This window comes from Puma concolor, chromosome B3 (genome assembly GCF_028749965.1).
Source record: "Puma concolor isolate L17-30 chromosome B3, mPumCon1.1.hap2, whole genome shotgun sequence".
Lineage (NCBI taxonomy): Eukaryota > Metazoa > Chordata > Mammalia > Carnivora > Felidae > Puma > Puma concolor.
In genome coordinates this window covers 28,743,385-28,757,818 of record NC_141672.1, presented here as the reverse complement: position 1 = coordinate 28,757,818, position 14,434 = coordinate 28,743,385, and the positions used below count along the sequence as shown (strand labels likewise).

General features: G+C 45.5%; 1 protein-coding gene across 5 annotated transcripts in view; it reads right to left on the bottom strand.

Moving 5' to 3' along the window:
- Positions 1–438: 438 nt before the first annotated feature.
- The window catches only part of AREL1 (apoptosis resistant E3 ubiquitin protein ligase 1), a 49,557-nt gene continuing 35,561 nt past the window's right edge, over positions 439–14,434 (bottom strand). For all 5 annotated transcript variants that reach the window (XM_025919563.2, XM_086709262.1, XM_086709263.1 and 2 more), the window contains 13 exons: positions 14,155–14,402; positions 12,352–12,429; positions 11,329–11,470; positions 11,076–11,197; positions 10,027–10,102; positions 9,168–9,277; positions 8,078–8,257; positions 7,783–7,908; positions 6,957–7,086; positions 6,811–6,869; positions 4,115–4,204; positions 3,536–3,711; positions 439–3,430 (listed from right to left, as the gene is read on the bottom strand). In XM_025919563.2, coding sequence (XP_025775348.1) covers positions 3,328–3,430; positions 3,536–3,711; positions 4,115–4,204; positions 6,811–6,869; positions 6,957–7,086; positions 7,783–7,908; positions 8,078–8,257; positions 9,168–9,277; positions 10,027–10,102; positions 11,076–11,197; positions 11,329–11,470; positions 12,352–12,429; positions 14,155–14,402 — 1,640 coding nt within the window. In that variant the 3' untranslated portion in view covers positions 439–3,327. The remainder of the gene's footprint in view (positions 3,431–3,535; positions 3,712–4,114; positions 4,205–6,810; positions 6,870–6,956; positions 7,087–7,782; positions 7,909–8,077; positions 8,258–9,167; positions 9,278–10,026; positions 10,103–11,075; positions 11,198–11,328; positions 11,471–12,351; positions 12,430–14,154; positions 14,403–14,434) is intronic.

Here is a 14,434-nt window from a genome sequence, read left to right as displayed (position 1 = left end):
GGACATCTCATATCACTCAGAAGCTTGAGGAGGTGGGAGTAGAGTGACAGCACTCTAAGGGTGGTGTTCAAACTTAAGATTCCAATTCACTAGGTCTGGGAGATGGGGCAAAAATCAGTACTTTAAACACAATTCCAAAGGGAATTTTGTTGATCTTCCAATTTTCCCAATTGGGAACCAATAAGTAATGACACCAAGATTACTTCCGCAATAAGGCCAGGGCCCCGAGGTCTGGTTTTCTGCCACGCTTACCTTTGGTTGGAAAAGAATTGGTACCACGTGCCCCTCGCCTCCAAACTTTTTGAGAGGCAGTATTTTTGTCTGCTATGCCAGCCCACTTCGGGGAGAGTGGGAAGGGGGAGAGGAGGCGTGGAAATAAGCGTGATTGTATACAAACCAGAAGGCTATACACATCGCTTAACAGTGGTTACCGCTGGATGGCAGGTGAATTCTTTCTCTCGTGCTTTTTATTTGCAAATTTTCTATGCTGAGTTTCTTACATAGTAAAACAACAAATTCATGTTTAAAAGACTGATGAAAACAGACACCCTCTGCTCTTGCCACACTGGTTTCTTGTTCAGGAGGTGGGCGCAAGCACCTGTCAGGCACCATGGCCCTGCCCGGCATCAGGGACAGCGGTCAGGGAAGGACGGAGGCGCGAGAAGAGCTGGGACAGGCCAGGGCTCTGTGCGCACGTTCTACCTGGCGCTGGGAGCTTCTGAAAGAATTACTGGGAAAAATGCAAAAACATTTCCAAATCTTTCTTTTCCTTCCCCACCTCCAGTTTGAGCCCTGAGTCGCCACTTAAAGAAGAGTCACTCGCTACATAACCCTTTTCGGTATTTATTTCCTGTACAAAATATTTACAGTCTCACTACACCTACCTGGCCCCTCTGCCTGGCCTGACGGACCTGCAGCAGGGCTTGGTCTCTAGAAAACACGCTGATGCTCTCCCTGCTGTTCACTTGCTGCTTGGCTTCCCTCAAAGACACTAAAAGGCCAGTCGTTCAGCCCGCCTCCCCCAAGTACCTGGGCCACAAGGGCATAAACAAAAGAACCGGCCAAAAGAAGAAACACGAAAGTAAAAATTGCCCGAGAAGTGACACATATTCCTCCTTCTCTCTGACATGTACCTTTTTCTCCCATATTGACTAGTACCAGAGCAAGATTAGAAAAAAAGAGAAAAGGAAAAGGCTAAACAGAGCAAAGATACTTCTGAACAGACTTGGGAGAGGGAGTACACTGGAAGAGTAGAAAACCACAACAGTATCAAAGGGTTTTGTTACACAAAGACCCTGGGGCCGAGGCCCACCACAGGCACGCAAGCGGCCGCAGCCAGCCGCGGTGGCACCCAGGATGCTCTGAAAAGTGCTATGACTGGAGCTTAAAATGACAGATCTAGCCAAGAAAATCAAATCGAGCTCCAGCAGCAGTCTCTGGAGGGCCACGGAGGGGAGAATGCAGAGTCCAGAAGAGGATCAACTGCCAAGGACAGCAGAACCAGCCCACGTACCCCCAGCTGGAAGCCCCTCTCCGGGCCCAAGGGGCAACATCGCCTTGTCCAGGGTGATGACGAAACTCGCCTGCATGTGTCCCATGGGAAGACACTGGGGCGAGCAGCAGCACCTTGTCCTGGTCCCTGAGGAGAGCAGTGACCGTGTGGCATGGAGGACCCTGTGGGTGTCGAGGCCCTGACGCTGGATCCCAGACCCCAAGAATGAGTGAGGTCGGCACCCATGCCAAGGACAAATGACGACTGCGAAGGAGTGAGGTCAGGCAGCAGCGGGAGCAGCTCGGGAGGGCTTGTTCCTTGTGATCCCTGGGAACGGGAGGGCTCAGACATGCTTCCGGGAGGCCAGGGCATTGCCATAAGTCCTGCCTCATCTCTGGCCTCTGTACTTGCTGGTTTTGGCAGTAAGGATGGCTTGTAATATTCTCAGAGTTGAATGCCCCGTTGAGAAGGGTAGCTTGCAGCAAAGCCTTCTTAAACACAGAAATTTGGAGAGTTGATGAGAGTTTGAGTCTTGAAGATGTGTGTATTCAAACTGTAATGAGAAAGGATGGTGTGATCTTCCAAGAGACAGCTACAGGTTCTCTTCAGTCATCATGTAACCGAACCTACTAGATCGTCCTCCCTCCACTGGGACTCCTGCTGGCAACTGACAGAGTGAAGTCACTGAGCAGCTGGGTGTTTGTTGTCTGACACAGCTCTTCTATGTATGTTCCTTGTGCCCTGACCCCAAGAACCTGTGACTGAGCCACAGGTCCCTTTTCCCTTGCCTCAGTGCTGCCAGAGAAAACCAAGCAAAGAGAGAACCAGGCATCGTTAGCATGCTATTCTTACTGTCTCAATCCCTTGCTACAAAATTTTCTTCCGTAGAAAGCTAAAGAATCCCTAGCTCTTAGCAGACTGAATAAGTTGAAGGTAAGTGGCCAGGCCCAGCCACACCTCAGTGTAAAGAACAAACTCAGGGACAAACGTCAGTAGTCTTCAAGCCAGCCATGTGCCTAGACGTGTCCCGGGCCCTAAGGGAAAATCATATTCGGCACTGGAAGCTATAGCCCAGCTATCTTTCACATTCTTGGGTCTGTTTTTCTCACTGGCTCAAACTAAAAAAAAAAAAGCGTAGAGAGTTCTTTATGGATTAATGATCATTTCCAGAAATGCCTTCAGGGAAAAAGCTCGTTTTCCAGTTCTGACACCACACACAAAAAATCCTTTTGTGCTATCAGTCCCCATTAGAGGTAGTCCAGTGCCATGGCCTGAGCCTGCCATTGTGCAGAGGGACAAAAATGAAGACTGCTCATGTGGGCCCCTTCCTCGCGGTGCTTCTCCCAGCTCCTGGTGAGAAGAGGCAATCACCATGCCCACAAGAGGGACTCACATCACCTCAGGTCAAGTAGTGAGGGCTGCAGAGGGGATCTCTCAGGGACACCAGCAGAGGAGGCTGAGCAAGGAGGAGGACAGCCTTCTAAGAAAGCCGAGCCCTTTGTGTAATCTTCCTCAGCTAGTGAAGCAGCTCCTGCCACCGAGATCTTCTAAGAACCAAATGAAGTTACGGCAGCACGGTCCTCCTCTCGTGACAGAGTGAGCAGCTCACATGACACACCGTGCCCAAGTGGCCCGTGGGAGAAATGTGTAGGGAGCAGCAAGGGAAGGATCCAGCTCACAGATGACCAAATACTCCAGCTACTGGGGAGCATGCAGCAGCTTCTGGCCGATGGTTCCGTGTACGTTACGTGGATGTCTGGGTCAGTGTTATCACGCTGTTACGTGCACCCAGGTGCTCCAGAAAGCACAGGGCCGGGGGGATGGCAGGAGGGCGGTCAGAGCATGCCAAAGCCCTCGCAGCCCTCACTGATGGCCAGCTGCAGCATCCTGTGCACCTCTTCGTACGAGTCATACGTGGGGAGGCACAGCTGGTTAAAACTGGAAGGGCAAGGGGAGAAGGGATTAACTCACACTGCCAGAAGCACTGGCAGGGGCTGGGACGACCCTCCCCCGTGAGCGTGCACTGGACGGTCTGGTACGCACCACGTGTGTGCAGTCGGGAGCGTGCTGTGGGTCGGAGCAGCAATAATCTGGAATGAGGGACAGAGGGCAGCGAAACCTCCGGGTGGTAGCTGAGAGGAGCCTGTTGTGAACTGTAGCAGCCGAGCCAACTCCTCCTGGGTCAGACTGGAAACCACAGTCCAGAACCATCTCATGACCTGCCAGAGAGAGAGAGCACAAGGTGGGGTCACACTCAAGTGTGCAGCCTAGGATCTGACCCCTGGGGAGAGAACAGGATACTCTGAAGTGGGCGACAAGGGTAGCAACGGTTACAGTCGACAACCTCTTTACGAATTTCTGTTGTCACACAGTCAGCAGGGTGGTCGTTGATTGCCTGGTTCTATTCCTTTGCATTTCTCACGTACGACTCCTGTGGCAGGCAGCACAACAGCCCCGAGGGACCAGGGCTCCCTTCTGCCTGGACAACCACCTGTCTCTCCCTCATGTGTCATTTTTTCCCAGTCGATACGTCTGCCTCTCTGATTCCTGGATACTTCTCTTCTGAAAGCTTTTCCTTGTAACAGGGCACAAATCCAATGAAAGGAAGTTTGGCCCACTTACCTTCTCTCTGAAATGCCATGAGCCGCCAACGACCACTGCGTGGGCTTTGAAGTCAGACACACTGATGTCCCCAGTCCCACACATCAGCAGCTGGAGAAAATAGTCAGGTGTTACCAGGACAATCAGGGGACAAAGACGCAACATAAGGTCAAAATTGCCTGTGTTAACATGCAAAATATGGAATAAAGAAAACACCAGGAAAAAGACCATAAGGTGAGATCATAATGCCAGAACTCTGCTTTAGGAAAATTAATTATAACAGGCCAATGGTTCCTAACCAGCGTGGTAAAAATCACACAGCTTTTTAATTTTTTTTTTTCAACGTTTTTTACTTATTTTTGGGACAGAGAGAGACAGAGCATGAACGGGGAAGGGGCAGAGAGAGAGGGAGACACAGAATCGGAAACAGGCTCCAGGCTCTGAGCCATCAGCCCAGAGCCCGACGCGGGGCTCGAACTCACGGACCGCGAGATCGTGACCTGGCTGAAGTCGGACGCTTAACCAACTGCGCCACCCAGGCGCCCCTCACACAGCTTTTTAAAAAAATATGTAGATGCCCAAAGCCTTACCCCAGACCTACGGAATCAAAATCTCCAGGAATGGGTTAGGAACTTGTGTATTTTGAAAAAGTTTCCTGTTACTGATGTGCACCCCTAATTAAGAACTACTGGGTGATCAGTCGATTCAACATCTGACTCTTGATTTTGGCTCAGGTCATGATCCCAGGGTCGTGGGATCGAGCCCTGTGTCGGGCTCGGCACTGGGTTCGTAGTCTGCTTAAGATTCTCTCTCTCCCTCTGCCCTACTCGCACAAGCTCTCTCTCTCTAAAAAAATAAAATAAAAAGGCACACAGAATAAGAACTGCTTTCTTGTTTAAAAAAAAAACAAAACAAAAAACTGCTGCAGACTATTTTGAATTGAAACAAAAGACAAAAAAAGAACCAAGTATTTACTGAGTCTGCTTTGGAGAGAGTCTAGGAACACCAGGAAGAAAAGGCAGGCCCGTTCCCTCTGATGAAAAGTCCCAGCTCCTATGAATATTTCAGATGGCCTTTTCTGTTTCCCTTCTTTTGTGGACTGAACTTTTACTACCTTCCCTTTAGCCCGGCCTCTACTTGATCAGATAAATTAAAAAGTATACAAAAAAATGAGAACATTAATGACTTCAGAGGCCTAAACACCTTGTTGATATCCTAATTTGGTTCAGGTTCCAGCATGTGACTTAGCAGACTGTGAGTACTTACTCAATAGTTATAAAAAAATGACACATCTTGGGCACCTGGGTGGCTCAGTCCGTTAAGCGTCCAACTTCAGCCCAGGTCATGATCTCGCGGTTCGTCAGTCCGAGCCGCGCGTCAGCCTGTATGCTGACAGCTCAGAGCCTGGAGACTGCTTTGGATTCTGTATCTCCCTCTCTCTCTGCCCCTCCCCAGTCTGCACTGTCTCTCTCTGTCTCTGTCTCTCTCTCTCAAAAATCAATAAATGTTTAAAAAAAAAAAAAAAGATACATCCTAATCAAGAGACCAGAAAAGCCCAAATTAAACCTGAGGAGCCTTGCCTCCTTCAAGAAGAAACTGCTAAGCTAATGAGTGAGAGTAGAGTGCGAGTAGAGTGCCGAGTAACTGTAAGAGACTGTGTCCTTCCTTCCTACTCACTTTTAAACGTTGTTACAAATGCCATGCTTCATGGTAAAACAAAATACACCAGTAGCTAGCTATTCCTCAGCCCCCAAAATAAACAGCACTAGATGATAGTCTATGGGAAACTTTAGGCTGAGAGATGGAGCGTTCATTTTGTTTGAATTTCATGTATGAAGGCACAAATGTGATGAAAATTGCACCCGGCTTTAGTTCTTGTTCTTGAAGCCAATTCAGTTAATAAGAATAAACACTCTATAAGACCACGTGAAACTACTTTTTTGTTTTCTCATTTTTGAAGAATTTCCTCCTTACAGGCAACAGTTTGCAAAAACACACTCTTCATAAAAGCTGTGTGAAGTGGGAACTGATAAGTTGCCTTGTATGTATCATCTGTGAGCAGCAAGTAAGTAACCAACTGATTTTATTTTTTGCCCACAAGTTCTATTTTGATAATTACAGAATGGCATTCACCATCTTATAGCATTTTTCGGTTGTTACAGGATCTGAATAAGAATATATTAACTATATAGCGTTGTGACCCCAAGCTTTGAAATATGTCACATCTTTTGGTTTGTCTCCTTCCCTGGGACATAGCTCCATGATGGCAGGGGCTTTGTCCTATTCACTGCTAGTTCTCTAATGCTTCAAATGTCCAAAGGACGTTTGTGTAAGTGTCTCATACAGGAGACAATAGTCTCTGTACAAAATATTCTATTATTCCCTAAAATCAACTTTAAATGTCATGGGATTTACAAGGACTGCACACAATACCAATGTTCTTTACTAGTCAACCAGTTATCAATAATATTTGATGAATAAATGACTATTAATTATTACTCTTCAAGGGTAATTAGCTACAGTTTCTAATTTTCACATTCTAATGTTCTGAAAGCTGGTGAAAGGGTAAATGCATGGGAGGGTCACAAAAGGGAAACCAACTCTAGAACAAATGACTTCCCCACCTCATCTCATAAGAGAAGACACAACAAGCTGGTTCCTGCGTGCACACTCAAATACCCAGTCAAGAATGCGGGTCTGCAATTGCAAGCACTTACTTCAAGCTCGTTTTCATCAAAAATGGCCAAAAGGTTCTCAGGGACCAACTCATTCAGACCTGAAACAAAGTAGCCAAGTTAAAGCCAGACCCACGTTTTGGATATGGGGATTTTTATCTCAAGACCAAGAACAGACAGGCTCTCACCTTTTAAGAAGTGTTCCACCTCCTCTTTCACTTGACTGGCCAGTCGATATTGGGCCAGTAGATTTAAATAGAAGATTTTATTCGCATTAGTGACTGGGGTTTGAGCTCCACCTGTCATGAGCTCTACCACCTGAAAGAAGAGGCAAAAGAGACGGGGGAGGCTGTGGCTGGGAGTTGACGACACTCAGCCGCTACGTCCCATAAACACAGCATTATCGAACTCCATCACAGCAATGAGCGTCTGCTGCACCCTCAACCTCGCAACACACCTGGTTTCATATACTTACTAAGCTTCAGCGGTCCTACCACAGCACATTCTACTAGCTACTAGGATATCGGAGCGAGTCTTCTCTGACCTGGTCAACTAGTGGGGACGGAACAGGAAGATATTACGGTTCCTTGTCAGCAAGAGCCTCATGTCTCTATGATCCCAAATTAAGCCCCTACTGACCTTTGGGACACTGCCGTTCCCCCAAAGCTACTTATGCAGTGACACTTCATTATCACTAAGTTCTTTTTCTACTGGAAAGGAGGAGTGGGTAGGATATATGGGTACATGTGTCTTTTGCTCCATTAAATGGGCCAAGATCATCAACCGTGGGATGCAATGTCCTGATATGGTTGCCACTAGCCTCACGTGCTTACATTAATGACAATGAAATAAAGTGAAAAATTCAGTTATTTGGTGGATAACAAGCCACATGTTGGGTGTCCAAAAGACAGCCCAGATAAAGAACATTTCCATCATTGCGGAAAGCTCCATTTGACAGCCCTGCTGTAGAGCAGGCTGGGAACCACGGGACCCAAGTTCGGTTCTCTTTCTCACCTTATCCAATTGACCTGATTTATTATATTTCTCTTCTGCAAAGACGAGCTCCATCTCACTCATGTCATTGTTGAGGATGAAGCAAACTTTAGATTTGTAGAATTCTGGGTCATCTGTTTCAAAGTACTGAGAAGACAGAAAGACAACAGAACATGACTACTCGTACCCAGAAAGGCAATTTGTAACTGCCTGGAACCACTTACCCCTCCCCCCTTAAGAACAATGAGCGCAGAGTGGAGGAATTCCAGAATTAATGGCCAGGAGCCTTGGTAAAAACACATACCTAAGACATTACCTTATAATGCATACGTAGGCCTATGATCTGGGCCAAAAAAGAGCGGGTGAATCGAGCTCGAACCAATTGCTTGTAGGCTCCTCCTAGAGAGGACTCATAGAGACACTTGCCCACCAACCGCCCTGCAAACTCATACACCTTCAAGCGTAGATGAGCAGGGCGATTAGGATTGGGATGTACCTGTGAAAGAAAGAGATTAAAAGGCTCTGGGGCACTTGAGTGGCTCAGTTAGTTAAGCTTCTGACCCTGACTCGGGGCATGATCTCACAGTTCATGAGTTCTGGCCCCACATCAGGCTCGCTGCTGCTGTCCACCCAGAGCCACTTCAGATCCTCTGTCCCCCACCCCCACCCTCTGCCCCTCCTGAGTTTATGCGCTTGCTCTCTCTCTCTCCCTCCCTCTCAAAAATAAATATTAAAAAAATAAATAAATAAAGGCTCCGGGCCATTTTTCTTCAAGCCTGGTTCTGGAAAGACCCTCCCCGACAACTCCATCCCAAGGAAGCAAGAATTTCAGTGTTAGAATCAAAGAGTTGTCTAAATGCCATTAGTTGTTTGGTAGCTAACATGAGTAATTTAGACTGACTGGAAGATAGAGGGCAAAGATGGATTTACAGTAAATAGAAGAATCTTACATTAAGTCTGTGGTCCCTGGCTGGGTATGGAAGTTAACCAATGGATGATGGGAGGTCTTTTCCCTAAACCTGAAATTCTTTCAAACGAAGTCTACTTCTCTACTGTTTATACCTCTGCCTAGTCAAAGATCTAGTTCAAAAGTCAACGGCCTTAGGTATATTTTGAGAAAAGTGGCTTAATCATTATAATAGTAATTAGTAGAATGGTCATTGCACTAAAATACTTTTTAGTCAAATACTCATCGTCTGCATTTTCTCTTATTTTGCACATGAAATAATAAAGGCAAAGAGGAGGGAAGCAATCTAATTGGTTCATACTGTAAGTATCGAAATTAAGAACAAGACACAGGTTGTCAGATTTCCAGGACAGTTGCATGATCTCAAACCCTTGTTGGAGTTACGTATTGTGATGCAACTGACATTTTCCACCCGCCCACAGGGAAGTCGCAAACTCACTAATGCTTGGTTGTTGTCACTGAATCGGGTGAAGAGCTGATTGGTGGTATCAAATAATGCTTTGCAGATTAGCTCGAACCATTCCCGACGAGGCCCTCCCCAGTCCAGAGCTGAAAGGTATAATAAAAATAAAAAGGGACTCTGGCCTACCACCTCTTGTTGCTTATGTTCCTCTATTCATCATTCGACACTCTCCACCTTCCTTCCATTCCACTACGTGAGTGTTTCCCCATTCCAACCCACATAAACTGCGGGCTTTTTTTTTTGGAAATCCCATCCCTTTCTGTAGGATTAAAGGACTCAAGGTATTTTGTTCACTAAGCTAATGCCCCCTAGTATGGAAACATGGGAGATCAGAGATCCCAGGAAATGGACTTTTCTCTTGTTCTGCAAAGGTTACTACCTTCCCTTCTGGTCCCAACTCTTAGCGCCTGCCTCCAAGTCCCTCTGTCTGTGCTCTACAGGCTCCACCAAGCTACCTGGCCAGTAAACACCACATCTTCTGTTTCAATTTAGGACTTCTTTTTCCTTTAGGAAAATAAGCTTGGGCAGGGGCAGGGGTAGGGGGGATATTTTTGTTCTTTGTGGAAAGCAAGTAAGGAGGAGAGGAGGAGTGGGGAAGAGAGTTAAAGAAAATGAATATGAGGGGCACCTGGGTGGCTCGGTCGGTTAAGTGTCCAACTCTTGATCTGGGTCATGATCGCACGGCTTGTGGGATGGAGCCCCGCATGGGGCTCTACTTGGGATTCTCTACTCCCTTCTCTCTGCCACCCCCCCATCTCTCCCTCTCTCTCTCTCTCTCTCTCTCTCAAAATAAATAAACTTAAAAAGGAAAAGAATATGAAATTTTAAAACTGACCTTCTTCGTCTTGGAAAACCACTTCAAAGTTCTTGCTCCAATCTGAGATGGAGAAATTCCGGGTAGCTTTCAGAGACTGAAAAGCAGTGAAGGGAAGGAAACTGTCAGAAGACTGGCTGGCATCTCTTGGGTGTTCAACACAAAAACACAAGAACAATGCCATTGTCCCTGTAACCATTAGTACTTGGAGGAGATACAGTACTCAGATATAAGCTTTAATCATGCCATCTTATTATTTAAAATGCACAGATCTCCGGAAGAAACTTAAGATTTTAAAAAACAACCTAATTCATCTTTATACCATTGCTTTGTTGGGAAGTTTTGAAGTTTTTTTTTTTTTTTAATGCTCATTTTATTAATTAGAAAACTCTTACATGAAGAAATAAAAAGGACTCAAATCAGTAAGCTGTCAGCAAGAGAACCAAGGAGTCCTGGTTTTCAAGTACAGTGTTCACTAGAAATCTTTATCCACAGGCTATGTTCAGACAGGGAGCCATGCCACACAGGGAATGTGGCTGAGAAAAGGGGTTTCCAGTCGCACCTACCAGAGCCAAACATCACAAACACTTTCTGGACAGGGACCAAGCCTTCTCATTCTCGAGGAATGCAAGAATTATGCCAGTGTCTGTGCAGTGGAGACAGACACACATCAGGTGCTCCTTTTCCATCAGACCAGAGTGACAACAAAAGTCATTTCCTTTTAACCCAACAAGAGCTCTTCTATTCCAGGGATTCAAGAGTAAGAACTTTCTTCTGTCAACCACTACTTCTACCTTCCCCACACACAAGTTCCAGGAGATGGTTCAGGAACGAGTTCGGTACGGATTATAAAGCCGACGTGTCAACTAGTCTCTCCCCTGAATAACAGGTCTTGAACAAATCTACTCCAAACTTAGTACATAATCAAACAAAGAGAAGAGCAGTTTTTAACAGAGATGTTTAAAGAGAAGGGAAATTGGGGTTTCAACCTGCAGAACAGAACCAAACACCAAAGAGGTTTCTAGTTGCAAAATCCTGACAACTGACAACGGAAATGAAACTTTACGCACCGATTCCAACAACGTGTGTCTGCTGACCTTCAGGGTGACTTTGGAATGTGGTCTTTTCATATGCACCTGCCGAAGCTCTCGCTGGAAAAAGTTCACCTTGTCCTGAAAGGTCTCGGAGCCTCCTGAGGAGCAAGAAGATCCATCATGATCACAGCCTCATCTCAAGACACCTGTGCAGTCCACACCACACCTTCAGACGCCCAGCGTGGCTGGGGTCACTGCCTTCCCTGTCAGAACCCCTGTCCAATCTTACCTATATTCTTATGGAGAGAGCGGATGAAAGTGGCTGCTAGAATGTTCCTCTCCTTACAGCTGAGCTCCACTGGCGGCTGAATGCCATCATCTACCACCAGTGTCAGGAGCTTATGAACGGGGTCGGGGCCGAGGTATGAAAACTAACAAAGGACAAAAGAAAAGGTTTAGTATAAAACCCTCAAATCCAGCAAAAACTTTCCCTATCCCTAACCTTCAGTACCAACCAACCAACAAGTTAAGCCTGTTTTCTCTAAGTGAGTACCTACTAGGAGTGTATCACTATGTTTTTCATCTCTGTGCTCTACAATCCGATCTTATGTTAAATTACTGGAGTCACAGAGACTGCCTTTAGTGAGGATCGCAGGTTAACAATACAGACCTCCTAACATAAAATATAAGAAGGGTGTACTCTTGAAACCAATATTGTGCTGTATGTTAACTAACGAGAATTTAAACAAATAAAAAAAACTATCAAGGTTATTATAGGTAAATGTGTGTGTGTGTGTGTGTGTGTATGTGTGTACATATACACATAGAAACACACATACACTGTTGAAGGCAGGAAGGATATACAAATACCTGATGAGGTTGGGCAAACTGGCTGGAGGAAAGCAATTTGCCTTTAGATTCCAAAAGCTCGGAAAGTTAAAACAAATGTTTTTAATAAATGAGAATGCTGATTCTAAAAGAGTTAGCTTTAGCATGTTGGAAAACCAAGCTTGGGCCAGAACTGCCAACACCTTCTCCATTAACTTAGTCTCGGGGCAAAAGAGAACTGTTGAAGAATTCTGATTTGCTACTAATTCTTGTTTCTTTAGGCATGTGTCTTTCTAGAACTTCTGTATTCTTCATGCCACGTTGTGAGGACAAAAGACGACCCTTTCTTTATCCGGCAATGAATTCCGTGTGCACAGTAAGAACTTCCAGAAACACCAAAAGCCCTTCTAGAAATAAACGAAAGGCTGAAACATTCCAGAATGGAAGCCTGCTCAGCATAAACCAAATGTAAGGTTCAACTTACTTTTGTTCCTGGGCATACTCGGAAGGTATAAAGGCGCCAGGGAATGATTTTCAGGTAGAACTCCTTCACTGAGAATTGCTGGAGGGACAACATACAGAAAAGGAAGTGAGTGATAAATAAAAAGGGTCTATCTGGGTACTGTAATTAAAAAATCAGAGTCCCTACCTCCATTCCTCATAACCCTTTCCCTCTAGGGACAAAGAGGATACTTTTTTAGTACTAAAATAAAATAAATAACATCAATTCTATCTTAAAACAGGCAAATTGAAAATATTACTCTGACAATGCAATTTCACACAGAGACATTTCATAATCTTCCTATTCAAGTCTTACTACCAGTTCTAAATGTCTGAGATCAGATTTTCACTTTATGAGTAAACATTTTACCTAGAAACAATCAAAATCTCCTTCTGTTCAGCTGAGTGCTGCTCAGACTTCCTCAATGGACAGGAGATACCTGTGGCCCCTACCCACTGCTTTATCTCTATTAGAATGGTAACCAGGGGGGCCCCTGAGTGGCTCAGTCGATTAAGCATCCGACTTCGGCTCAGGTCATGATCTCACAGTTCGTGAGTTTGAGCCCCGCGTCTGGCTCGGGGCTGACAGCTCAGAGCCCGGAGCCTGCTTCAGATTCTGTGCCTCCCTCTGTCTGCTCTGCCCCTCCGCTGCTTGCACTCTGTCTCTCGCATTGTCTCAAAAATAAATAAACATTAAAAAAAAAAAAAAGAATGGTATCCAGGATTTGCCATGGGAGGCCAGGTGGGGGATGGGAGGGTAAAGGTGGTTGTGTGGTTGCAAACAAAAAAGCACATAAAAATGGTGAGAATAAAGAAGGGTCTCTTTATACTATTATAAAAAAGAAAAAGACAAAGCCAATCACTTTTAATCTAAAAAAAACCTGTTATCTAAATGTACAGATCTGGCTTTTTCTTGACTTAAAACAAGCTCTTCATTAAGAAAATTTCAAACACATGCTAAAAAAGGGAAAATGGTATGATGAACCCATCATCAGCTTTAACAATTACCACCTCGTGGTCAAACTTGCTTCATCTGTACCTCACCCTGGCCCTCATTCCCACTCCCCTAGTTCAAAGCAGGACAAGCTTTTAATGACACTTAGCAAAGTCTGAAGTAGAACGGAATTGGGACTCAGTTTTGGTTATGAGATTAAAGGGATAGAATGGGATGTTTCAAGAGCTCAGTTTTCCGAGGTCTGAATGAATAAGCAAAATACAAATACTCAAAAGAAAATCCTAACACAAAGTGCCTCTTAGCTCAGGGGCCTTGGGAAGTTCACCTCCCTGCCTCTGCCAAAATTTCTGTGTTCCAATCTTGTAGCCTGAGAGAGACATGCATTTATTGTGGTTTCATGAATCCAAGAATGAAAGATCAAATTGTTTCAAAACAGCAGAAGGGGCCAACAGTAATTTTTACACTAGTGAAAAATTTTTAATGGTCAAAAGTAGCTTTCTTTAAAACTCTGAGAGCCATTCCTTGAAACACCTTCCCAGAAGCAATCAAAGGGCAGAACGCCTCAGGTGCTCTAAAGCACCAAGGTACACAGACCTTCTAGACAGAGTCTTAATCCAGTCCAGTCCAAACATGTGCAGCAAAACTGGGGGTGGGGGGGGGGGGCGCAATCTTCTGCTCAAGCTTAAGTAGCCTCTCTTGGTATCCCAGAAAACCTACAAGTCAAAGATCTTGCCCTGACTCTCACACTAATGCTTTGTGGTTTTATTACCGATCGCCAAATATATGCAGGTTTAGGCAAGGGGATTTTGAGACAAGAGTGAGCGGTCCAACCTTTGGGGACACGTAGCAGTACACCTTCTTCGGTTTCTTCACCTTCTCAGGGGTCTGGCACTCAGAGGGTGAGTCTTCATCTTCCTCCTCCATGGCTGTGGAAGGCCGGCGCTGGGAGGAGCTCATGTGCATGGGGGGAAGGTGCCAAGGTGTGCTGGTACAGTTGGTGGCATTATAAAGATAAGCCTCAAAGTAAATGCTCACTCCTGAGGTGGACACGTTGCGTTCGACAATATTCTTCTCATTCTCTGAAGTAGTAACAAGGAACAAGGTTGTAAAG